The sequence below is a fragment of the Pseudopipra pipra genome, chromosome 8, assembly GCF_036250125.1.
Source record: "Pseudopipra pipra isolate bDixPip1 chromosome 8, bDixPip1.hap1, whole genome shotgun sequence".
Classification (NCBI taxonomy): Eukaryota; Metazoa; Chordata; class Aves; order Passeriformes; family Pipridae; genus Pseudopipra; species Pseudopipra pipra.
Genome location: NC_087556.1, coordinates 30,013,646 through 30,040,925, shown reverse-complemented (window position 1 = coordinate 30,040,925; position 27,280 = coordinate 30,013,646). Strand labels below are relative to the sequence as shown.

General features: G+C 35.7%; 1 protein-coding gene across 5 annotated transcripts in view; it reads right to left on the bottom strand.

The window, feature by feature from the left end:
• Positions 1–309: 309 nt before the first annotated feature.
• ATRNL1 (attractin like 1) overlaps positions 310–27,280 on the bottom strand; it is a 466,156-nt gene continuing 439,185 nt past the window's right edge. For 2 of the 5 annotated variants that reach the window (XM_064663416.1, XM_064663419.1), the window contains 2 exons: positions 23,832–23,890; positions 14,229–19,223 (listed from right to left, as the gene is read on the bottom strand). In XM_064663416.1, coding sequence (XP_064519486.1) covers positions 19,092–19,223; positions 23,832–23,890 — 191 coding nt within the window. In that variant the 3' untranslated portion in view covers positions 14,229–19,091. Of the gene's footprint in view, positions 4,141–14,228; positions 19,224–21,867; positions 23,085–23,831; positions 23,891–27,280 lie in introns of those variants that run through there. The other 3 variants (XM_064663421.1, XM_064663417.1, XM_064663418.1) reach the window with 2 other exon arrangements.

Genomic DNA, 27,280 nt, shown 5'->3' with positions numbered 1-27,280 from the left:
GTCCCAGCTTTGTTCTTCTCATTTAGTATTTAATGAGCAAGTACGGCTGAAGACAGCATGGGAAATTCTGGCCACCTGCAGACAAAGTGGGCTTGCTATTATTTGTTATAAGCACCTAAAATAGCCTTAGATATTCCATACTTTATTCTAGAGATAATCTGAAATAAATATCAGCAAACTACAGTTTTTCAGGTAATGCTGCACTTCAGAGACTGAAAAAAATCATTAATTTATTTAATTTTCCCCAGTAATGTCAAGCATTCTTTAGAGGAACTCTTTGTTTATAAAAAAGAGGGATTGTTAATTACCTTTAATAGAGAATTTTCCTTTATTGTCAAGAAAATTTCCAGATGCTTTTTAAAAAATTGGTAATGAAATTAGGTACATAATGATTTTATAATTTATGTGAATACTATGAAAGTTATTATGCATAAAGATTGAACATCTGTTAAAGCGATCCCAAACTAAAATTCTTACCATCAGGATTCCAGCCTCTACATTAGATTATTTAGAAAATAATTGTTGCTTCAGATTTTTCACAACAAATTCGATGTCCCAATATGAACTTTTTGAAATGGTTTTGATTTTGGAAAATAAGAAGAAACTCTATCTATAAAGAGAGTAGTCAGCTATGAAAATTCTCAAATCAGACGAATCTGAATGCTCCCTATTAATGGTATATTCATGCCTTAACATATCTAGAATTTGACATTTTTTTAATAAATCATTTTAAGAGTGGCAACATACAGATAACCTTTTTTTTAATAGGTGAACAAACATTTCATTACATTTCATAGGAATGCAATGAATGGAAGCAAATATTCCAAAGTGTTATTTATGTGTGCACAAATTTGATTTAAGTAGTTTCAGGATTTTATATAAATATACAAGTAAAGTGAGGAACTGAAGCAGTAAACCTATGCTACCATGGACAGTCTATCTCATATTTGGAATAGTAATTCATAGCTGCTGAACTTCCCTCAGCAGAATCCATGGACTGAGGGGGTGGAGGTTGAATCCTGACAGTCAGAACTTCACTGGGGCTTACTTACCAGAACAGCACTTATTTATTTTTCATCCAATATAAATCACATTAAAACAGGCCATTCAACATTTTCTAACTCTAGAAAAGGGTTCCAAAGTTAAATCGGAGAAAAGAGTTTTAAAAAAATGGCCTTTTCATGAAGTAATCATAATGTGACAGTTCATAAAACATCTCATCTGATATACAGTGGTCATTACTAAAAAGTTTGCACTTGCCAACAACTAACAAAATGTAGTTATCAGACATTTTAGGCTACTTATACCTTTCAAAAAGAAGGCTGTAAGAGTTATTCTGAAACTTTGGTTTGACATGTGTTTGCAAACTTCTTGTATTTAAGTGTGGCCATTATATAAGTATTTTTATTTATTTAATTATTATATGAGTTTACTGATTTGCATGCAATCAGGGATCCTGGGAGAAGAAAGATACTTTAGAAAAAAATTCTCAGAGTGAAGGGAAATGCTGAATGATCCCATGACAAACATGCTTTTCTTGTACAATAAAATAACATTTTTACCTGAAAACATAGTAAAATGGCTGGTCGTTATTCGCCCATCTTCAGTGTTGCAATAAAATATTTTAATCCCTTTAAAACTCACACCTGCTTTTCAAGTATATTTTAAACTCTGGTTGAGATACAGAGGAATGTAATCCTTTATGAGTGAGTACAGGCAAAACTGTTCTACAGGACCATATGGTCCTTCTGTGGATGGAGTTTCCAGTATATACACAAAACACACACTGTATATTTCTCATGTGAAATGTTTAGGTTGAGGATAATACAGGGTTAGTAATATATTCCAGACAAGTGGTTCTTTCCTTTTCATAAGTGTATGCATCATATAAACCAGTTCCATCAGTTTATAATCATTTGAACAGATTAACTTTAAAACTGGGAGAAAGTTGTCTTCCAATGATGATTTTTTTCCTATTATAAGTAGCACTTGTTGAAAGTTCCCAATAGAAGTTTTAAAAAGAAATTTTTAAAGTTTTAAGTTATATGAGGTCAGAATAGGCAATAAAAGTCACAAGCTTGTGATGGCATTCTTTTAAGATATTAATCTTATTTTAAGATATGAAAATACTGAAACAATCATGCCAGTATAAGAATTAATTATACCATAATTCATCAGTGCATAATTTATCAAAACAATAGAGATGGTTAGATGCAACCTAATATTCCTGTATAAGATATAACTACATACTGTACAATCGTTCCTTTTTTATAATTCTTTTTACATTTAGTCCTCATCCAAATTAAGCTGAGTACTTTGATGTATGAATGGCTTTAGGAAATAAACACAACTCACAACAGGGCTTTATTACTGCTACTGCACCACCATGGCATGCAAGTAACTATGTAGTCAACTATAAACAGTAAAATGTCATCATCTTCCTGAAATAAAAAGAACATAAAAAATACAGATATAATAGTAAACATCAATTATCATTTTATATCTTTCATATTTACCAAAAGTCTATCATTACATGAGACATTTATACCTCTGTATCACTCTCCTGTACTAGTATGGTGGCAAATTTGGAGTTGAGAAACTATACTTTCAACAACCTTGTACAAAACTACTAGTTTCATATTATACTGCTGTCAATGTGTAATGTGTAAATGAGAATATGACACATCTGCTACTTACCCCTTAACATTCTCTTCTCTTTTATATATATTCATGAATTTTGAGTAAATAAAAAGACTGAGGGCCATTAAAGCTGTTTGCTGGGTTATCTGTTGTGGTTACTGAGCCCCCAAAAGACTAATGTCCTTTGGAAAGGAAACTCATCTGCTTCTTGTTGTTGAGTACTGACTGTGTGAGGTTCCATACTGGATGTTGGATTTGAGAACCACTCTTGGAAGCAACTTGGATTTCTAAGTATTTATTTATTTAATTAATTTATGTAACGGGTATGAAAGTGAGAAGGAGATGAAATTCTGCATCTGGGGGGAAAAAAGCCCATACTACATTATAAAAACAAAGGCCAAAGTGCTGACTGGGATTCATTTCTCCTGCTTAGAGGTCAGGACAATATGTAGAGACCAGCAAATTTCAATATTGAAATGGAAGCAGGTTGAATAACAGCAAGTTCAACTCTCCTTAGATTTGCAATCTTGGAGACTGTCTCAGAAAAAAAAAAGGAAATTTTACTGCAGAAAAAGCTTTTCCATGCTCAATTAATTTTGCTAATCAGTTAGCTGGCATAAAGGACCCTCTTTGTAAAATACATCATTCTGAATTCAGGACAAACCCTTAGGTACAGAGACATGAAAGCCCCCATCACTCTACTGCAGCACAGATTATGTATATGAGGTGTTTTCAGTGTAAAGAAAAACAATCATGAAATGATCAAATTATTCTATTTTAATGGAATTATCTTTCAAATATTAACATGTGGTGTTCTTGGGTTACACCTATGCTAAGTTCAAAAGCTGCCTATCTATTTCAGGCAATGATAAAAGAACATCTAAATCCAAATGATCCTTTTTAGTTCCTGCTTGCTGGAAAGAAATTTTCATGCTGATTACAAGGAAGGAACTGTACAATTCTCATTGTTACATTAAGCTATACAAAAATTTCCTTTAGTTTTCTGGAATTTGCTCAGTTTTCAATTATACAATTTGCTTCTACATTACAAAACAATGTAAAGTTTTTCGTAGTTGTGTTCAAGGATTTTCTCTGCTCTGATATGTTCAGGATTAAGAATACTAGGTATTTTATTTAGCATTTTGTTGATACCAGGATCCACTCCTTTTATTAAAGCTCATCAAACATACTCACACCTTCCACAAGTTTGTTCTGCTTTGGGGTATAGCAGGCTGTGTGACTAGAACAGAGCACAGTACCTCATATGTTCATTCATAGATTTGCCTCCATAAAAAACTGAGGCTGTAGTAGAGCTTTCAATGGAAGCCATTTAAAAAGAAAACATTACAGAATATACAATTGTAGTTTTTGAATCTCAGACACAAGTTCCTTGACGTGTTGAAAGGTGATGTTTTCGATTTCTGACTCCTGAATTCTTATCTTTACAGTCCGCAGGCTTCTGTTGTGAAATGTCTATCAGTGCACTTGCAATTGCAAGACCTGTAAGATAAATAAAGGAAAAACAAAATTTATGCTCAGCTTTCCTGAGAAGAATTCCAGAGCAGTGTGATGGTTCCTTTCATGCCAAGTTTTTGTACTTTCCCAGAAGTGATCAGTTTTATTTCAGAGTTAGATAAGAAGTTCTCACTTTCTGAAAGGCTACCTGGTGAAGAAACAGTGGAAGAAAAAAAGTGCAGTTAAGACACCAGACTGGAAATCAGGAGAACTGACTTCTATTTCAGTCTGTTATTGATTTGCTGTGTGATCTTAGCATGACCTCTCTTTATCACCATTTTCTTGGTTATATGGACCAGCGGCTCTCTGACAAAGATTTTCTCTTATTAAAGGTTTGTGCATTGCATTTAGGAATGGATAAAACTATCCAAAAGTAAGAGAGAAATTGAGACTGCAGTTAGAACAAAATTGTATCCTTGAATATTTGCCTGTGCAATATATATGCCTCCCTAATTGGAGAATATTCAGAGGTTAGTATATACCATGAACAAAAGAAAAAGAATATATCTTTCCAGAAAGCACAGATTACTGAAAAGGTAGTGAAACATGATGATGTTGGCCTGGGTAAATTCTATATGTTGTCAACTCACCAAAACTCTTCTTTTTCAGATTCTGGTTAATTTGTTGATATGTCATGACCTTTTATTATCCTAACAGGGTATTACCAAGGGCATGGACAGGCATGCTTAGGAATCATAGAATATCCTATGTTGAAAGGGACCCACGAGGATCACTAAGTCCAACTCCTGGCTCTGAACAGGACAACCCCAAGAATCACACCATGTGCATTGTCCAGATGCTTCTTGATCTCTGGCATCCTTGGTGCTGTGACCACTTCCTTGGGGAGCCTGTTTCAGTGCCCAACCACCCTAACCTTTTCCTAATCTCTAACCTAAACTGCCCCTGACACAACTTCAGGCCATTCCCTCAGGTCCTGTAACTGGTCACCAGAGAGAACAGATCAATGTCTGCCCCTCCTCTTCTCCTCACAAGGAAGTAGTAACTGCAATGAGGTTTCCCTTCAGTCTCTTCTCCAGACTGAACAGACCAAGTGACCTCAGCTGCTCCTTGTTTGGCTTCCCCTTTATACCTAAGAAATTAGCAGGTTGAGAATTTATTCTTCCATTTGCTTGTTACTTCAGCCTTTCTAGAAATTACTGACTTCTGCAGATATCCTGTGATTAGAACGTGCTTAATACATGGCAGTTCTGAGTTTTTAAGTTCACAAAGGTGATATTGCAATCAAATGAATTAGGAGTATTTATGTTATTCAAATGTTCTACTGCAACAAAATCATATACTCATAATGTAGGTAATGCTGCCCAACACATCTCGATTTCCAACTACTCTACAAGGAAATATTTGAAAATATTTTTCACCATGTCTAATAGGCTGTTATTCTCAAGCCAATATCAAACTCAATTTATCTATTACACAGAATCCAATTTTGCAATATTTTTCACGCAGTCTCTTGTCACGGCACTTTTCTACTAAGAAACTGTGCAAAAATTGGTTTTCACTTACAAGTGTTGCTACATTTTTCTTTCTTAGTATATGCTATACAGTCAGATTTGGTTCAGGTTTCCAGTATCCTGAAAAAAATCTATGCTATTGCATCTGTAACGCTACCTTTCTTAACTCACAAAAAAGTTGCAAGAATTAATTGATGTGCATACAGCTTTTCGAAAATGCATGGCACTGTAAAATGCTAAGTACAATTATCAGTGATACTTTTCTAGATACGTAAGAGCCAAGATTAATCAAGTCATTTTTTCTCACATACACAGATATTTCCTGGCATGAGCTAGTGATGCTTTAAATTGGACTTTTGACAAATTAAATTTTTGAAATCATTGAGGCACCTTTAAAGTATTAGCAGTATCTGGTATTAGCAAATTCAGGGATAAAACCTAAATAATGTTTTAATGATTGCTTATATGTAATCCCATCTTTAACATCTAGGCTTAGGGAGCATGCTAAACAGAAGGATAATTATTAGTAAAGATTTTCTACCTTTTATAATATATTTTAGAATATATTTGAAGCTTTTAGATTAACCTCCCTTGACATGACAATTAACAAAACGGAAGAACTATTTCTTTCAAATCTAACACTACATACTGGGATATACTGGCATGTTTATGAAGTTCCATTAAAATTGAGTCACTCCAGAAGATCATTTTTCAAAACGTCACACAAATCATCTGATGAAATTCATTTATTATGTTCTTTACACCCCAGCATAGTTCCTTGTTATCAAAGCAATACAATTAACTGGGGGAACAATTCATTATTTCAGAGTGGCAGTCTAAAGGAATTTACCAAGTCAAGCGTATGCAAAGACACTTCAAGCAAGCAGAATTTACATCAAAATATAACAGAAAAAATTGCTGTGACTTAAATATTCAATAAAAGAAAAAAAAAAACCAAAACATTCCCTTGATTTTACAAGTTTTTTATCTAAATAACAAATGTGAATACATTTATAGTCATTGAAGTTGGAACTGTAAATCGCAAAGTGATTTATATGTTACCTCAATTCCAAAGTTATTACATTTACCTGCCTTCTCTGAGGGCTGCTATTTAAATATCTTACCTAATATCCAAACTGGTATTTTCCAAATCAGTACATGACCTCTGGTTGCTTCTGACTCTTGAGTAATGTGGAGGAAAGGAACAATGGAATCAGTATGTATCCTACATGGAGAATCAACAGGTCACCTTCCCTAGGCTAATTTCTGGAAATCCAAGCCTAGCTGCAGAACCAGACCTATTTTTAAATTTAGTTTGTTTTTCTACTAAATGTTATAGAAATAACCTGACCTAGTTCTATGCAGATAAAACTGTCTCTAGCTTGTTTTAAGGATATATATGCACAGATCATTAAGAAGTGAGCCCAGTCAAATACATAAGCGGAAAGTATATTTTTGTAAGAGGTAATTGCATCCACAGTGAGAAAAATACCAGAGAAAGCAATATGAACTTATCTTTAGCAGAACTATTGTCTTTCCTAATGGAAGTTAAATGGTAACAGTTTATTCTCAGGAAGCATCTAATCATAAAATTACTGGTGCGGGAATTGTTTCTTTTTTTTTTTTTTTACAATAATGCAGAACCATTAATAAGTAGAGGAATAAAATACAGCATATCAAATGAGATTACCTCGAAAAGCACATTCCCAATTTATATACAAACAGCACTTTAATTCTGCATTTGAACAAAAACATCTGAAAAAGTCATTCATTTTGAGATCCTCTCCTCCTAGTCTCTGTAAAAACAGGCAGCACTATATATTTTAATTTTGCAGCAAAACAGCTTCATTAGGCGTGAAAGGTTAATTGCAGGTTTAAGTGCAGTTCGGGGAGCAGTGCACGGGTCTGTGGTGAATAGCACAGTCTGCTATAGGAAGGCTGAGTGCTATAAACTGTTTGCCCTGCTGAAATGTTTTACTACCTCATTTACTAACTGTCTTCTTTTACTGCTTGTATTTGTGGTTCTTCTAAACCTTTAATAGCTACAGTTTTATTTCACTGTAATCAGATTTAAATGGAAATACCCATGCTGGGATGTTTAAACATTTTTCCTCTGATTGTATACAGCTACAAAAAACCACCCCTTACATTGAAAAAGTTAGTCTTACATGCTGGTGTGCATATTTAAAACCTTTTTTCCTCCTCTATTGTTCATTTTAATGAGAAATGCATTGAGTTCTTACTATCCCCTTTGTTAAAAGTGAGGGAACAAAGAATGACCTCAGATTCATGGTTAGGCAGGTAACTAGAAATGTTTTTCTCAATTGAATATGTATTATTCAGACATAACATTTGGATAGATGTCTTCATTTGATTAAATTTCTACACATGCCATTGTTATGCAGAATCAGAACATTCAGAAACCTGAAGACAATAAAATGAGTCAGGTAGATCAATTAGATTTGTTTGACATTTTAACCAAAATTATAGTCACTGCTTAAGGTGACTTTAAGCAATGAAAATAAAATGCCAGCTGCCATACAGAGACTTAAACAGAAAAGACTGGGTAAATGCTACACTATTAAAGTCATGGCTTCACCCTTCAGTGCCCAGAAGTCTTTGTGTTACTTCCATTTGTTTATTCTTTAAAGACATGTTACTGTACATGCTCACCTCACAGTGGACAGAGTCCTTTTATCATAAAGGATCTATTATTCAAAATCTTTCCATTGTAGAAGATGTAATGCCCATGGATATCTGTAGAAATGAATCTGAGCTGTTTGAAGATATACTAAGTGATAAGAATTACAGTCTGTGATGCCTCATGAAGGTGACCATAGCACACAGTAAAGCCAGTGAAGATAATTTCTTGCTCATCAATAAAACTACCAGTTATTATGTGGGGAATTTTAATGAATTCTATCATTTATCAATATTTCAAGTCTATAAAAATACTGTTTTATAAATACACAATGTGTATTATATATGCACAACTGACCTTTGTATACAACCCCCTCAGTTAATAATGAAGTTTTGTATTATCTATTTCTTAATTTGATGAAGTAGATCACATTCACCATAACCTTTATGAATGCATACTAGGACTGCACACATTTATTCTTCATAGAAACTAAATATGTTAATTATGATGTGTATAATAGTGGAGGAACATAAAATTCTAGATGATTGTTACTAGGCAAGTGTTTCTGAATACCCACTGGAAAAATTCTCTTAGTTTCGATAAGACATTGTGCTAGAAATAGTCTTATTCAATTTAGTTTGGTAATATTTTCAAGATTTTCTGGTTCTTCCTGTACTTTTCCTGTGTTCTCAACCAAACTGTCTCCAAGCAGACCAACTTATGCTTAATTTTCATGACTGAAAAGGGCAACATGTCATTTGTGCTACATACTCCTTTGCTATAGTCAAGTCATGTTGGGAGACATCCAAAAGGTACATAAAATGGAACCAGAGTAAAACTTGGTATTCAAAAGCATGATCCACAAAACCTCCTGCTAAGCAAGTACAAACCTGATACTGAAGTGCCTACTTTCTAGGAGACAAATTAAGAGTCATCTGAAGTTCAAGACTGTACATGGCTAGAGGAACACAACAGATCTAAGTTCATTTCAGAGTCAGAAAACAGTAAAATCCGTCATGTGTATCCAAGTTTCCTGATCTGGCAGGTGTGCCTAGACAGTATCCAGAGATCGCAGACTTAGTCACAGAGAAAAATAATCATAAGCAACTGCCAAGAAGAATAAGTATCTTCATAACCTGTCATATTGAATGTTTTTGTATTTGAATTAGATTATTTTTAAAGGACAAGCTGACAGCACCTCAAAATCACAGCCTTTTTATGGGCTTCTCTTCCTGTTTGGTGCATGAATGTGTATTTTAAGTTGACACCACTCTTACTATAAGAAAGATATATTAAACAAACTAAACTAACTAGGAAATTACTTTGGGGAAGTAACCCCATCATTTTTTTTTCAGTGATAATTTTTGCTAGATGGGAAGACAGCCAAGAGGCCAGGAGGTGTGTTTTTCTTTTCTTACGCATATAACTTAATTAAATAAGTAAAATACGAGACAGAGCTTAGACCATAACAACAATAAACTAAATAACAATTGTGTGGAATTAAATAGCCACACACTAGTAGAGGGAAGATGTCATGCTCCCTTTTATTATACCTTTGCTATTTAGTAATAAGAGCTATTTATAAGGGACTAAGAAATTCTTATTCCCAGAATAGACTTATAAATTACTTGCTGCCAGTTTGTGGGAAATACAGACTATACAATAAAGTGCCTTTTAAGAAAGTTCAGCCTTTCCCAAACTTTGTCATTTTGAAAAGGAAATGGCCCTACATATTTGTGTGAAATACTTGTGTTCCAAGGGGCCAGTAGCAAATTTTTTTTAGTGTGCATTTAGGCATTTAGGCAGTTCTCCTTCCCTTTCAGAGTGAGATATCTGTAGTTTAGTCTGTAATCCAGGTCTGTACAACATCTGGTGCCTTTAAACTATCCAGCCTGCCAGTGGCTAAGAGACAGCACGAGCTTTTTGGCATGTCTGAATATGGATGTGCAGGGTTTGACAATGCACTTTGGGATACCTCAAATAGAGTCCTGATGAACTGGACCTAAGGAGGAGCTGGAGACACTGTGGTAGTGGGATTGGGGCAATCTAATATTGATTAACTGAAGATTTTTTTCTCCCACTCTCTTTTCTCATCTCGAGCCCTCCTGAAACACAAAAATCATAGAATAATAAAATTGTTTAGATTGGAAAAGATCCTTAAGATCATCGAGTCCAAGCATTAGCCTAACACTGCCAAGTCGACCATAAACCATGTCCCTAAGTGCTACATATATGAATAAGTATTAAATACCTCCAGGATTGGTAATTTCACCACTTCCCTGTGCAGCCTCTTCCAAATCCTGACAACGCTTTTGGTGAAGAAGTTTTTCCTGATAGTCACTCTAAACCTCCCCTGGTGCAACTGGAGGCCAATTCCTCTTGTCATATTGTTTGCTGCTTAGGAGAAGACCCAATCTTGCTACACCCTCCTTTCAGTTAGTTGTAGAGTGATAAGGTCCCCCCTGAGCTCCCTTTTGTCCAGACTTAACACCCCCAGTTCCCTCAGCTGCTCCTTCACTGATTAATTTTAAAAGGAGCTAATGTGAGACTGTTGCATTTAGCTGGACTGAATTGTCAGACCTGTACTCCAATCCAACCTGTGCTCCCTGCCCAGGGAAGGCAGCACAGATGGAAGTAGAAATGCACTTACTCTAAGAAGGGGTAGAGGAAGATTGAGATCGTGTCTGACCTGAGCTGGGAGAGGACCTTTCATCTGAAACTGCGTAAGAGACGATAGGCAGGGAACAGCAAGTCATGGCGGGTCTTGATGATGAATGATTGTATTTGAGGCAAGGGAAAAAGGGTTTCAATGGACCTACTAGAAATTATTTCTTGATTAAAAATAAATAAATTAGAGAAAGATATGAAATAAACCTGACTAAAACAGTATTAGTTCAATGTGGCAGTAATGGAAAAGTAAGCTGCAGAGAAGCAGGGCGAGGGCTTTTGTTTTGAGATGCAGAGGGAAGACGGCGTTTTGGAGAAGCTTCAGCAATGGAAATCAGCAAGATGCACTTTGGCGGTGAAGAACACAAGGAATGACAGCCAAAGAATACTTAGGCAAGACTGGAGGAACAGGGAGGGGCAGTAGCGTCATGAATCAAGGGAAAACACTGGAATACAAATTAATAGGAAGAAATGTAAAATGCTGTGGGAATGAAAAATGACTACATAAAACTGGTCTTTAATCTAACCTGTTGGTGAAGGGTAACCCAAATCCAGGTGCATGGATTCCACTATTAAGACTTCCACTACAGACAAATGATTTCTACATGAAAAGAAGTCAATGCACTTTCTATAAATAAAGGGAGAAATTGAACTGCAGATACTTTCCCAAGATCTCTGACACCTTACATTGACAAAAAAATCTTTAAATTGGAAGAGTAAAGAATACCTTAATCTATAATGCTTAAACAACATTACTAGGTATATTATCTATTTCTTGGACCCAAATACATTGGAGCTTTCTGGTAAAACTTGTCACAGACTAGTCCAGTGATAATATGACAGACTAAAGACTAAAAAAGGAGAAATAAAGAAAGAGATTTGTAGTTGACTACCAAGTCTGAAGATAAAACTTTCTTCTCAAAAGCTCTTATTTGACTCACTTTAGATATTACAATTGTCTTGGAAAATGGTTACAGTTAGACTAGTTTAGTAAGAGTTCCTAAAGCTGCAATACTTGTCAGAACTAAATTTCAATTAATAAAGCAGTCATCACATTTAGTCAGGAAATAAGCTTTCTCACACAATAGCGGAGCTAAGAGAATTAAAGCATTTCATGTTTTTATCTATGAAGATTTACCTTGTTACAAATGATCTATTGTTAGACTCTTATTCCATTACTGTAATTTTTGGCCCTTGGACCACATGTGGTCATTACAGAAATCTGAGATTACCCCTAAATATTCCATTATCTTTCTCAACACATCTAATTTCATACAAAATAATGGCAGATTTTTGTATGAATAATTGCATCCCATGAGACTTTCTCTACTCTGCATTTTTGAATATAAGTTTTGGAGACTCAAACAGGTGTAAAATGTTTACATTTTTAGGAGGGGGGAAAAGCAAGTTTAGAGGTTATATAATATTTTCAGAAACATCAATCAAGTGCATGAATGGTGAATCAGCTATAGTTCACAAAATATATGTTATTAGCAAAATTAGAATTTTGTTTTTAACTGAATGAATGATATTAAAAACACTTTAAAAGGAATATTGTAATTAGAATATGTGCAAACCTTATGCAGATTAATTCCTCACTGCTCTGCCACTGCAGATTAAACATCATGTGTTAAAATGCAAGTAATTACACATTTTTCTATAATGGACAGTAATATTTGAAACATTTGGATTACATTTTCGGTTTGATTACATCTCCTTTCAATTGAATCATTTATCCATATGTTATGAAGAACATCTCTATTCTTGTGATGTTGTGCAGCCGTTTAATTTGTTTTCAAGAAAATCACTATAAACTAATTTGCTACTCTGCAAGAATTTGGTGAGATGCATTAATCATGCCAGAATCTAATTTGGTCTTCTAAACCTATTTCTTTAGAAAAGAAAAAAAGCCTACTTGGAGTAGTGCAGAAGCTCTATTTTCACTTACTTTCAGCGATACCTGATTTAATACAAACAAAATTATAATGGGTTTTGTTTAGAAGTCAGTATCAGAGTTGTGACCCATTGGAGGTTAGTTTATGAACCTCTCTGTAGTAATTAGACACATTTGGATTGCGGAAGTCTACTCAGCCTGGCCCACTCGAGGTTACTGGTATAACACTATTTTACTCTGTCTCAATCTCTTTTTATTTGAACTGTGGGTGCAAATCAGAGAAAAAATGAAGATATGAAAGCTGTAAAAAATTTGTGAGCTTGAGTTACAGCATTTTTAAAGCTTTTTATTCAAATCCATTCATGCAATTGGCTGCTTTCACCACTGCAATGAAAGCTAAAGCCTTACTACACATCATGAGTAGGATGAACACCTGTGGGACAGAGATTTATCGTCTGTATAAACAGAGCCTGATTGACCATTATTGCACTGCTGAACTATATTTCATGTAATTAAGTAATCAGAATATCTGCACATGTGTGTGTGTGTGTATGTGCAGATCTGTCTATATTTGGGAAACAGAGAACAGGTTGGAACACAACTGAGCAATCAGGAGAACAGTTAGAAGGAGAAAAGGAAGCAGTTTTCACTGGAGTTTGCTTCCCTCCAGAGGGGCCTTACTTGCAAGGGGTGATTTAAAGCAGATCTCTTTCTGTCTGTAGAGGAAATCTGGGGTGATAAACCTCACCAGGTGAAATTTAGTTTTTATGAATACCTCCCTGATGTTCCATCTGGGTGATAACAGATTTGCAGCTTTACTACTCTCCTCCTCAAGACAAAACACACCACCTTAAAGACAATAGGTTTAAGGGCCTGAAAGGGGCCAATTCTGCCCATGATGGAGATAAAAGAAGACTATTTTATCATTTACTTTTAAGGAAGCAGATTAGAACAATAGCCCTCAAAGATCCTTTTTCTCTCTCTTGCACCTTTATTTGCAGGTGCCAGCTTTTTTTTTTCACTGTCAAAAATTCTTCTTAAACCAGAAAGTATTGAAGATGTTCATATCAAGAAATTATTACAGTTCACCAGAAATTCAGTAGGGTTGCAGGTTAATCAGTAGTAGGCATGATATTGAATTCTCATTTAAAAGTATTGCTTTTGAAGGTTGATTTGTCCATTTTTACCATACTGGTGCAATATATTGTCACTCTAACCACTGTTTTGCTGCTAATTTGTTTCTTGCCAAATAAAAATGCCAGTTTTCAGTATGCTGCTGATTTCCACAATTAGAGATTCAGAACATCCCCAGCTACATAGCCAGCAGTCACTCTGACAAAACAAACGATCTTGGGAGTGTAACACAGAATTAAGCCAACAGGACAGAAAGCGTGCCAAGAATTTTGAACTATATCACTAAAGTGACAACTTTAGGGTCCTCAGAATCTCTGACATAAGGGTATTTGTAGTATCAGTACAATTAATGTCTGAGAACAATGAAAAAGAAAAGAAAAGGAAAAAGAAAAAAAAAATACACAAATGCCCTGCTATCAATATTAGGGTGGCTCTATCAGCAGAGCCAGCATCAGCTTATACAGAACATTGATTTTTATTAATTCCAGCAGAAAATCTTGGAAAATGCTGAAAAGTTGTCACCATAAAAAAACATTTAAAGCCTGAAAGATTTTATACAAATTGCCCTACCAGAATTATGGTCAGCACTGAAGGAGAATAATTTTGAATGAGAATCCAGGTAAACTACCCAGCTACTCATTTATTCTTTACTGAATCTTCTATTTTACACTGAAAACACTGTGTTATGACTATAACAGGCACAATGACAGACTTAGACCTGTCAAATTGTATGGAAATAGGATTCCATTTTAAACACTGACTATTCCTAATTGATTACATACACTTACTTGGTCCTGAACAGTCAATATAGATAAATATCAGCAAAATTATAGCAGAAGAGCACCATTTCTGTTTGTGTGACATATGCAGGTAGAGCAAATGCCTGAAACTGTGAGATAGTAATACAATGACTGGTATCACTGTAAATATATTACATGCCCTAGGCATGTGTCCTAGTTTGGAGAGGAAGAATTAGAAAACTGACAGTACATAGTCACAGCTTGCTAGCTAGCTCTATGTGTACTCAAAATCAACAAGTAGCACTCACTGTCCCATTCACCCATTAAATAAATTAAAATTTTTGAAAAAAACCCCAAAAAAACAGAACCAAAACCAATCCAGTAAAAAACTCTATTCTGGTAAAAAGATTACCAAACTATAACTTTTGCCATTTAAAACATTCGTCTAAGTGCCCCTGGAAAAAACTGAGAAAGATTCTCCTGACACACCAAATTCAGGTTCCGTGTTTCTCCTTTTAGAAACAACATTCACCAGGGATACAGGAGCCACGAAATATTCCTCTCTTGAGATCAAATTTGGCATAAATCTCAGCCTGATTTGCACATCTCCTCTTAATACACCAGAATAAGATCTCTAACTCATAGCCTGTCAAACAGGACTCATGCTACTAAATGGATGTGAAAAATAAAGGTAGAAATCAAGTGAAAGATACAGTCCAGAAAATCTCACAAAGTCCATTTCTCAACAATGTGAGCTCCCTGAAGAGGCACTCAATGAAAATACATCATCAGATACTGAATAGTTACTGCAGCAGCGCATCCTCAGCACCAGTCATGCAAGTAAGAAATGGCATAAATGAAACCAGGGAGAAGATGTGTTAAGAGATACATATTGCTTGGAGTTTTCCAGTGTCAGGATGGTTCTTTGAGACAACGGACAAAATTCAGAGCAATTCTGTGCATTGCTCTTACCGAAATTTTCATTAAAACCTGATGTGCCATATAAAGCATCTCAGTGTCTTTGTATTCCAGGATGTGATTAGGAGCTAGTTTTCATTTATGCATTTTCAAAAAGCTTTTACTACGTGATGAAGGAGAAACAAACCTTCAGTAGGACATTAGAACTCCCTCACTGCAATTTTGCTAAATCTCCTGTCTGTTTTTTAAAAGCAGAAATTGCATGGAGTCTTCTATTTTCTATTTAACTGCTGGCCTTCACCCCCCCTATTTTTTTCCCATATGCTTTTTGATCACATGTGAAAAACTTAGCTTCAGTTCCCTTATTTCCTGATTTTCTATATTTCAATTATACTTTAATGGCTATATATACAGTGATAATGATACAAGAGTGCTATGAATGAAATCTGTTTTGTACTATCCCAGCTTCTGAGAACTGCTACAATTTGAGTTGCTTTCTTCTGTAGCCCCTGAAGTGCCTTCTCTAATATAATAACATAATAATATAATAATATAATAAACCCTGAATCTGCTCTCCCTTTCAAATGCAATCCAGCATTCTGTTTCCTATAATGCTGCTACATTATGATTTGCAACTATAAATAATTATCCTAAGTTATAAAGATATAATATAAAACTTTAAAGCAATATCATTAGACACCATACACTTGAGACTCTGAAGCTGCCATAAGCAAACATTGATTTTCATAAAGAATAGAAAAGAACGTGATAATGAAAAGCATAGTTCCTTGCTGCAATTTTGGGTGCAAAGAATGAAAAAAGCAGGAAAACAGTGGCAAACTACACCTTGCTTCTGAAAGGTGGGACACCACATTTTATGACATCTATTTTAAAATGTAGGGGGAAAAATTGGACTTGGCAACGCTTAAAGTTCAGGAATATAAGGTATTATGCCCCAAAAGGGGAAGAGTTAGAGACAAGAGGGATTGATATAAACCTCCGTAAGGCCTGTGTCCAGATGTGTGACACTGTGAGTTGATTTTTGTTTGTTCTATCTTGTCTGGACAAGCATTCAATATAACAACAGTGGAATATATAGGATTCCTGCCTTTTTCCTACACTACTTTCCAATGTCATCCTTCCATATAGCCCTTCATTTTCCATTTTTATTTTTGCTCCTTCTTCTTCTGTTAAGCTTCAGCCACCACATTATTTAATTGCCTTTATAAAGTACTTAGTACATAGACTTCCATTAATCAGGAATTCTCTTTGTGAATCTGATGTTAGTTACTAAGACTACTCTAATTCCCTTCTACTGTCTTTCATCATTTTGGATTGTACTCGTGTGAGAAGATGATGGTATGGTAGGTTTTAAAGGCTGCAAACATCCTAATAATCATTTATATATTTGTCCTCCTGATTTCTCATTTCAGTGAGCAATTCTTTTCCAGGAAAAATACACACATCCACTATTACAAAGAGAGATAAAAATAACTGTTCAACATTTGAACTACGACCTAACTATTTCTTTAAGAGGAATGAAATAGATTGTGAACAATCTAAATACAGCCAGCTTTATTTCATCATTTGATTCCCACATGTGCCTTAAGAAGAATATTTCCATTTGAGATTTTAAAAGCTGTGTGCTAACTAGTGCAGATTTTTCATGCAACTTTTCATCTTTGATGTGTTTAACAGTGCTTTCACTACTCCTGCTGCAAAAGGGACAAAAATGTGTTTTTCTCACTGGGATGGCCTCAAGGATACAGCTATCCTTTGGGACAGTGAAAACTGTGCATGAAGCTGCTTAATGTCCACAGAGGCTGAGGCAGTGGGGTTTAAGTCCTCTCCAGATCCACTGGGGTGGATTTCAAAGGGAGGGAAGTAGGGCCAGGAGGCTCTGGCAAGAACAAACAGCTTTTAGGGTGAGGTATGTCTGTGCTGTTCTCCGCTGAAGCTGCATATGCTCAGTAATTCACAAAACTAGGTGCTTCCCCTGGGATGAAGTCATGATGGAGTCTTCACATTTTCATGTGGCTTCAGTCACAGGAGACCAACATTTTACATGGGCAGATAGTGATAGGACAAGGGGTAGTGGTTTTAAACTAAATGAGATTTAGATCCAGACATGAGATTTTTTTAGTGGAAAAAAAATGGTTAACCATATATGAGCCTGTTAAGAGATCAAAATTGAAGGTCTGATTTTAACAAGCTGATTTTTCACACTTTCCCCCCCTCCCAAAAGACTAGCTCTTTCAAGTCCTGTTTTAGAGCTTTCATTTACAAATTCAATGTTTACTGACCTTTTCATACTGGTTTAAATAGGAAGACAAGAGATGTGTCCAGGGAAGAAAAATTGTATTAAAATCCTGAGCTTGTTATCTCCAAATTGCTACAAACAAATTAACTAATGCATGCTAATATAGTGTTTAGCTAGTTTGCCTAGGTCTAGTGCAATGACTATGTTTCCTAATGCCATCATTGAATGAGAGATGGGCTTGCATCACACTGTAGCCAGGACAGCTCTCCTTAGAACATAACGTGCTTAACGCTTGTGTATTCCTCATTGAAAATAATGTAAGTCTATTTAGAGTACTGACATTATTTGCAGAAGACATATTTTGAAATCAAGGTGTGTTTTGAGTTACTGAAATATTGCAATATTAAGCAAAACCAGAATGGATTGGTTTTGGGCAGGTGGATGAGGATGGAGCTACAGACATTTCACCTAGAATGACTACTGTGTTCTGCATAAACTTCATGGGCGTTGACCCCTCACAGCAACTTCTCAGGGGGAAATAGCACAGAAACTACTTGAGTTAGTGGAAAATTCTGCCCCCTCCTCAGAACTGTCCACAACCTCCATCCTCCTTTGAGGAAAAATGTGAGAGACCAAAGAGACATTGCCTGTGGGCTTCCCAGAAGATCACACTCCATGGACACTCAACTGGCATGTCCAGTTCCAGTGCTCGTAGGCTAGGTTATGTACATATTTGTACACCTCTCAGTGTAATGAAGTCTCTGACATAATGAGGACTCTGAAAGCCTTGAGAATATAAATAATAATAAAAAAACTCCAGTCATAAATAGAAATCAAACTGGTAGCATCACAGGTACTAGTGGAGTTTTGAAATGACCACAAGGAAACTGGTACAATATCATTGGCATGATGTATACTGAACCAGCTTGGAAAAAGTAATCTGGAAAAAAAGCAGATCATAATGAATGAACCTTTATTCCACATATGAAAATGCTTCTGATACTGACAAAAGGAGGTAAAATATTTATCATTCTAGGATCGCAGGGGACACACCAACAATATTAAGTCATGAGAGATTTTATTTGTGAATTGGCATTGTTTTCTGTCCCTTGTGTTACCACAATGATAAATGCTTTCCTTTGTGTAGGAAAGAAAGATGCTGGCTGTTCATTACACATATATTCATGCCACAAGTTTTTGAGATGTTTGGTTAAATTCTCATTAATACCAATGTTTGTATTAAAGGTGCTAATAAGCATTTGGGGTGGGGGAGGCGTGTTGCTTGGTGCTTATTCCTCTTCCACAGTTTTATTTGAGAGTCTCCTTCATGATATTTTATTTTCTAGGGCAGATGAAACAAGATTCAGTTATCAGAGTTCTTAGGATAACTGTTGGGAATATTGCAGAAGCACAATGTGATCAAAGTGGATGGAAAAGCAATCCCCAAATGACTAAGGGCAAAACTGTGCCAGTCCCAGAATTACAGAAAGAGCTGATGTGTATGAGACATATTAAACAGTTGCATTTGAATTTTTAATACAGAAAATAAATGTCACAGCATTTTCATGAAGAATCTATTAGTCTTGAATGCAGTTCATCTGCTACTCCTTGCTGTGGATTATACCATTTACTTTTCATCCATCTTTAACTCCTGATGAACACTCAAGCAATTGCAATGTCTGATAGGAGTTATGAACTTTTTCATATTTTCATATTTTTCTAACATTTTATGTTTTCAAAGGCTAGCACAGAGCCTTCCAGTGATCACATGAGAGTTAACATACTCTGTTGCCAACATTTTCAAATGCAAACAATACCTCCTGGTCTGGGCAATTCAGGATGAATATGGTGCATGACTGTGCCATCTAATGTGACTCAGCTTTGAGAGCTTCAGGGCTTGGCTCTGCCTTTGGTGCCCTAAGTACACAGGGCTGAATTTTTTTAGACAGTAAATACTGAATGCGTAAATAAATATATAACTAGTAATCTGATTTCCAAAGATATATGAGCGTGACCCCCAGAAAGGATTATTTTTAAATGGTATAATTCTGTGCATGCTCTGAGTGCTGAGCAAAAATTCCTAGAGTGCAGCCAATTTTATTGCACAGATTTCAATTCCTAGGTTGGATGCACTTAAGAATAGTATTTAAAATCACACAGAAATGTATTCTATGTATGTTACATCTTACAGCATGCATGATAGAATGGCTCTTCAGAATAGCATGACTGGTTTTCATTTCTTTTGGAGTGCAATTGCTATTACTGTTACTCAGCCATCTCCCTGTAACCTCCATCAGCCCCCATCAGGGATAAAATATCCACTGTGCTGTGTGTAATATGTGAGCACTGCAGCAAAGAGTTTTAAACAACTTTTCACTTTGCTTAAATGTTCATGTTAATAGAAACATACTTTCAGACCTCCTTAACCCACAGGCTTTTAAATTCAGGTTGAACATGAAAATTTAGCTAGACTTTTCTTTTATGTAATAGCCTACCAAGCAATAAAAGTTCTGCAAATCACTACCAGCTCTCAGTTACACTGTGTAGTTCAGAGGCTTCAGATGATATTTCTGACATCCTGTTACACAGCTACTTTCAAGTAGCCCTTTGTGAATAGCTCTATTAATGATGTATAAGAAAGAACACAATCTACCTTACTCCTGCCTATCGACATTGGTCTTGCAGTTCTAACACAAGTAAAAAAAAATACTGTTTTACATCAAAAACTGTCAATATAAATGCTTCATAAATCTATGGAGCAATAGGACTGCATTAATCAACTTTGGGGTTTTTTTTGAGAGAGAACTGGGTTAAATTATTTTGAAAACTAGTATATGAATAAGCCACAAAATTCAATTACTTGAATTAGCACAAATTTTCCAGGAAACTTTTAGGACATAAGCAAACAAACTTTTGTGTAGAAAATCACATGTACAGATATTACAACCAAAAGAACTTTCCAGATTTTGATAGATTTCAGGCTGGATGTGTCAAAAGATAAGCCCTGATGCTGGCAGGCAGTCTCCCTTGAAAATTTAGATTCCATTTACAGAGATCTTCAGGTAAACCAATTTCTACTTTCACCTCTGCCTCCAAATGCTGGTCTCAAAGGACTTCATTTCAGCCAAGACCTGTCAAAGCCCCCAAATGCTTTTCATTACTGAATTCATTCTGTATGTTCTGTCAGCTGTGTTAAAATAATAAATTCACAACTAATTGTTTTTTGCAAAGGGAGAGAACTGCTTGAACTCATCTCTAATTTCATTATTTCAGCATGTAAATTTTTTTTTACATATTTAAAATTGTAGTTTGAAGTCTTTGCTTTCTATGCCCTTTATGGAGTTTAAAATAGCAACAGGTTCAGAGAAGTTGTAATTAAAAATCATTCTCAGTAGAATGACTATGAGACACCAGGGGTATACTCCAGTCACTGCATCATTAATATTAATGGTAATTCACTCACAAACATCCAGCACAGACTAGGTGCCCTGGTGATCTTAATTGGTGCTATGAAATAATAAAATGATTTTTTACATTCTGGTGGACATGGGGGGAAATTCAGGACATTTCTAAAATTTCTTCTGAGAGGTGATTTTCTACACTTTTTGTCAAAATCAAGGGAGGGTAATACACAAAAGCCATAGTGATAGATTAAGAAGGCAACACTGGTTATTTCACCCAAAAAGAGTCTTTTAAAATTGTGTGTGTAGAAAAGGAGCTTAGTTTGGATGAAGTAGTTGCAAGAACACCTTAATGGGGGACAAGAAAGCAATTAACAATGAAAAGTCACTGATGCAAAAGATAGTCCTAGAGATTAAAATCTTATTGAAACAAATGCTTCTCCATTTGATCATAATGAATTGAGATGAAAGATCTGCAAAACCAGTTCACTGAACACATGAGAAGAAAATAATAATTTGTTACCCAATTATTGCACAAAGCTTTCTGCCTAACATACTACTCTACAGCATTAGTTAAATAGAAATAACCTGAATAACAATAGGAGAATTAGGCATAATATTATTTGAAACTGTGACGTGATAATTATAAAAATATATACAGATATATCAGTTTTTACAGGACTTTTAAAACACAGAAAGAATATGCTTTCTCCTAAATGGATAAACAACATATTCAAGGGAACAGAGATGAAATGGGCAAAGCAGGGAGAGATGAAGCTAATAGGGCAGGGAAAAAAGGGGCAGTGGTGGAGCTAAGCTGAGCATGGGGCAACTGGGAAATAGTCTGAAATGAGATAAATTGCAGAGACAGAACTGTGAAAGACAGAGAGAGAACATTAAGAAGCAAAGATTGAGAGAAGTACATTACATGTGCGGAAACAGATTGCTTACATTAGAGAAATCCATCAGATCAAGGTAGATTGGGTTTTTGTAATGGGGACAAAGATCTCATATTCATCCCATCTGCCTTTAGGCACTTATCTGAGATATCCAAATCTGGAAGCTATCCTGTCAGATTTGAAAAATCAGCAGAGATTCATGTCCAAAGAGGAATCAAGACTAGGTGGGCTGAAATGCCCTTTGACAGAAGTGTTAAGAAAGAAACGTAAGCAATCACATTAGTAACACATCTGAAATAGTATGCACAGATGATGAGAAACCTTTGGATTATATGGAACTACTATAAAAGAGATTAAAGCAGGGAAAACCAAACAAAAATATCTGGAAAACCAGGTGTCATGGGAATTGCTATTGAATGGGTTTTTTCTTACAATGCCCCCAAACAGGTCCCATGCTCTTCAGTCTTGCCTTTTGTGGGAAAATGTGGCAATGACAGAGGTGGGCACAACAGAACAGTCAGCAGTGGTGAGGATGGCATTTGTAGCAAAAAATTATAAAGTTACAAATCTGGGACAATAATATGGGATATACCAAAACCAGAGCTTCAGAAAGGCTCTCCAATTCATAAGTCAGGGAAGAGGAAGGGATTTGATTACATTTTGGAAGCTACAAAGGCTCTTTCACCCTTTCAGGAAGACAGATTTAACACACAGGTTTAAACCCTGAACTCAGGAAGCTTAAAGGAGGTGAACTTAAAGGAACTTCGATAAACAAATCATCAGAGTAAGTAAGTCAATGATTCATATTTAAATTCTCTTAAAAAAAAGGAATCAAGCAGATAACCTGGAAGGTCAACAGACTTGGAGGCAGATCACCAGAAGGGCCAACATGAGAGAAAGGCACTGAAAGGAACGTACGTAGGTGGGAGTAACTACAAAAATGCTAAAACACCTTATTAAAATCAGTTTATATATACAAGTATATATATACACATACAGAGTTTTTCCAATTGAACATATTTCACTAATAAAGTCCTCAAAATTTATTCTGTCAACATCAGCAACTAAAGAACAAGAAAAAATATTTCAGTATTTTCAGGAAGAAACAAATTATTTGAAAATATGGATTTCTTCACTGTCTAGTAAATAAAATAATTTTAGCAAATGAAAACAAACTCATGAAATAAGCCTCTAGATGAGAAAAACAAAATTGAAATCATCAAACTGTCATTATATTTTAGGTTTGTCAATCTGTAAACAACAAACACAAATCTCATACGAAATTAAGCTGCAAATATCATATTTTTTCACATCACCATCTACTTGCATTTCAGTCACAAAAACTTCAAAGAAACTCAGTTGCATATTCCCACTGTAACTATGGTTTCTAATACTCCTAGTGATGTGCTGAAAGCTGTATGCAATTAGGCCTGATGAGCCTTGTTCCTTAATAGAAACAAACCCAATGTTTGAAACTTAAGTATGAAGAGGGCAAAAGGAAGCAGAAAATGTACTGCCCTACAGAAAGGTCTTCCTAGATTTGGAATTATGGACAAAAGCTTATATGCATCAAAAGATGTAAAAAAAAAGTTGCAATTCTTGTTTGAAAGAAAAAAGAAATTGGTCTGCAGCCCTTCAGAAATACTTTACCTTATTGCGTGTTCTGCTTTTAAAAAATCCCTGTTCTTCATGCCAGGAATGTACAAACCCTGTACAGGAACCAGACAGCAAACATATAGTCGGACACTGTGGTTCTTACTGAGATAATGAAATTATGTTTTAGACATTTTCTGCATGACTAATCTCTCCTGATTGCATTTTGAAGCTTTTCAGAGAATGTTTAATTATGGATGCACAAGGCCTTCTCTTTGTGGTTCTGCTGTCTCTGGTACAGAAGGATCGATGGACTTTGGTGCACAACTTCCACTGTTTACACTCATCCTTATTAGATCATTCCTAGTCTTCCTTTGGAGACGTGGTAGTTACAGAGAACCTCCACACTGGGCTCAGCAGCCTGTGGAGGCACCACCAGGTGGGCTCTGCTTCCTGCCCTTGAAAGGGAGCTTTGAGGGGAGCTGGTGCTGTCCCAGAACAGCCGCCCCCCTGTCTGCCACATCAAACACGGAAGAGAATTTGGTTTTCAGTGCTGAAGGAAAGGACAGATCTGCATAGATTTCCTGTTGAACTTTGACTCACAAAATGTTCCTCTTGATTTATAAAATATTCCTCATAAGGTTGAGCTCTTCCTGGAGCTATGTACACATGTGGTTCCCCTCATATCAGTGCATCCACCACATACTTAAACTTCCACGCAGGTGTCTTGACCAGAACCTTACAGACACCCATCCTGTCAACGGGGATGGCTCTATATCCCTTAATGCAAGGATCTAGTAACACTCTCAGGAGATTCATGTGATTTTTTTTCCTTCCCTACAGTTGTCTTCCACAAAAATATTTATGGAAAGAAAAGATCTACCCGCAGGTTTCAGGACACTTCACATCAGAACTGCAGAATGGCTCTGCAACTGTGCCACAAAACATTCTCTTTGCAAATCTCTTTCACATTCTGAGGCTAACACCTGTAGCATCTAGATCAGAGATGCACAACAAGGATCTGAAGCTCTTTAGAAAATCTGACTGACAGGAAATCAATATTACAAACATACCCATAACGAGGGATCCATTACTGTTACAGTATATAAAACGGTACTGTGCTACTCAGCAAACACTTGCAAAGTATGTGTCAGCAGTGGGAAATCCTTTTTTCAACTCACTGGGAATATACAGTGACACAATATCCCTGAAACTGGAAAATATTGTAAACAAACCCATATGCTCATAACCTTAAACAGAGTTATCCACCACAGTATATTCTCCTGTGATTTGGTTCCATTATGGTAAGGTTTACTTTAGTCTTTAATCTGATCATGCATACCTCTAACTGTTCAAACTATAATTATAAATATAAAATTGTTTTGCCTTCTACAAAAAATGTGCTTTGGAGAGACCAAAACAGAAATTAAATGCATGCAAAACAATAGAATTATTTCAATGGCACTAATTGCAAAATAATTTTAAAAAGCATCTTTTGATGGAATAATTGTTTTAATTATACAGTATACTTAGGTTTGCCAACTATAAACACTTCAGCTTTTAGAGTTAAGATAATTTCATGTATACTGTTTTGCCACACTTTATTTCAGAGCATAAATAAACTAGAATACAAATCACTGTAAAAGGACATCCAAACAAAACAGAAGGAAAAGTAGGGATCTCTCTACAAATAAGAGAATTCTATCATAGTATATTAGTATAATATAACGGGTATGGCTAAATGCAAATAAGTAATTCATTAGTTCCCCAGAAGAAACCTATATATTGTGGCAGTAATAGGGAAGTCCAAACTTTAGGTCATTCAGAAACAGTATCTGCCCATGGAGGGCTCTGAGCAGAGATCAGCAATTTCCCTCTCACTGCAAGACTGCACTAGGGTGGGTCTTCTGGCACAGGGGTTTCCAAGTGGAAGTCTTTGCAAAGGACAAGGTTCCTGTGATTGCCTGCCTTAAACTCACAGATCTGTAGATGGTTCATTTCAAAACCAAAATGAGATGCTTCTTGACTGCACACTGTGGCAGACCATAAATTCGCCATGGTACATTATCCACCATCTCAAGAAAAAATAAATGCAATAATTCTTATCCACATGGCAGCAACTTTCCACTGGGTTGGTCTTGAAGCTTTCTTTGAGAGTAAGACTCCTAGAAAAGGTGTTAAAAATCAAATACCATTGTAAGGAAAATTTATCCCCCAAAAATTACCATTAAAGGTAATTAAACGATATTCCCAGACAAACCCCTCAAATTTGTTATTGTTTTTATTATCAAGTGGGTACAGACATAGTAAATGTTTTGTGACACTCGGTAGGAAGGGGAGGAGAGATATTTGTGATACAGAATGGATGTGAAAAGGAGATGTTAGTGAGGCATTGCACATGTAGACAAGCTCTGGCAGAATTGCAAACATTTCTACAGCTATAAAACACTCAAATCTCTTCTCAGTTTAAAAATATGCCTGCAAACAAGAACTTTATATCATTCTGTGAAACAATGACAGTAACAACTGCTTGTACTCTGACTCCCTGCAAAAGCTGCACACATAGCACTGAGGGGGTTCCTTCTTCAGTAAAACCCACAGTATTACTCTCATGAAATTTCAGAATTATTGGTCCTTCGCTAGACAAAGAAAAATCCTTCCATGCACTGACTCCAAATCGGTGTAAATAGAGCAAAACCAGAAGAACTGCTTGGCAGAAGTTTAAGTAGTCTCTTATCTCTACACTGTAGTTTCACTTGTACTGCACCTCAGTACATGCACAAGACTTTCGTGTTGGTCTTGCTCTCACCTTGTAATCCACAATCAAACTGGTTGAAGGATGCCAGAAACTAATATATCTGTTTAAACTTTTCCACCTGGTAATTGCATGTCAATTTTTTGTAGCTTAAAAATTAATCTCATTGAGGGTTTTTTTTCCTTGTTTGGGATTTTTTTGTTTTGGTTTGGTTTGTGTTTTGTTGGTTGGTTTTTGGAGGTTTTGTTTTTGTTGGTTGGTTGTTTTTTTGTGAGGAAAGTTATTTTAAATAGCATTAGTGATTAATTCATATTTTCAACACACTGAATTTCCACACTGCCCTTCAAATTTGTTCCATCATGAGAAACATATTTTATTATGAAAGATAATGTTGAAGCCTTCAGAAGAGCTGTGTGTCATATCTTCAGCTGGTTTTAATGGATGCTCTCTACTACAGACAATGGGTTAATTGAAAATTTGGCTAGCTGGGGTTCTGGTTCTCCTTCTGTCTAGCTAGCAAACTACTTAAGCCCTAATTGATGTTATTTGCAGTATGTAGGTATTAGAACTACATATACACATATATATTGATTTATTTCTGCAATTTTTAAGATCAAACTTACTCTCTTTTACCTTTTTTTTTAAAGGATTATCATCTCAGAGAATTTGTGCTCCTCAGCTTTTTCACTTTCTTTCCATTGTTTGTCAAATATTCTTTTTCTCAAATATATTATGCAACACAGGTCAAAAC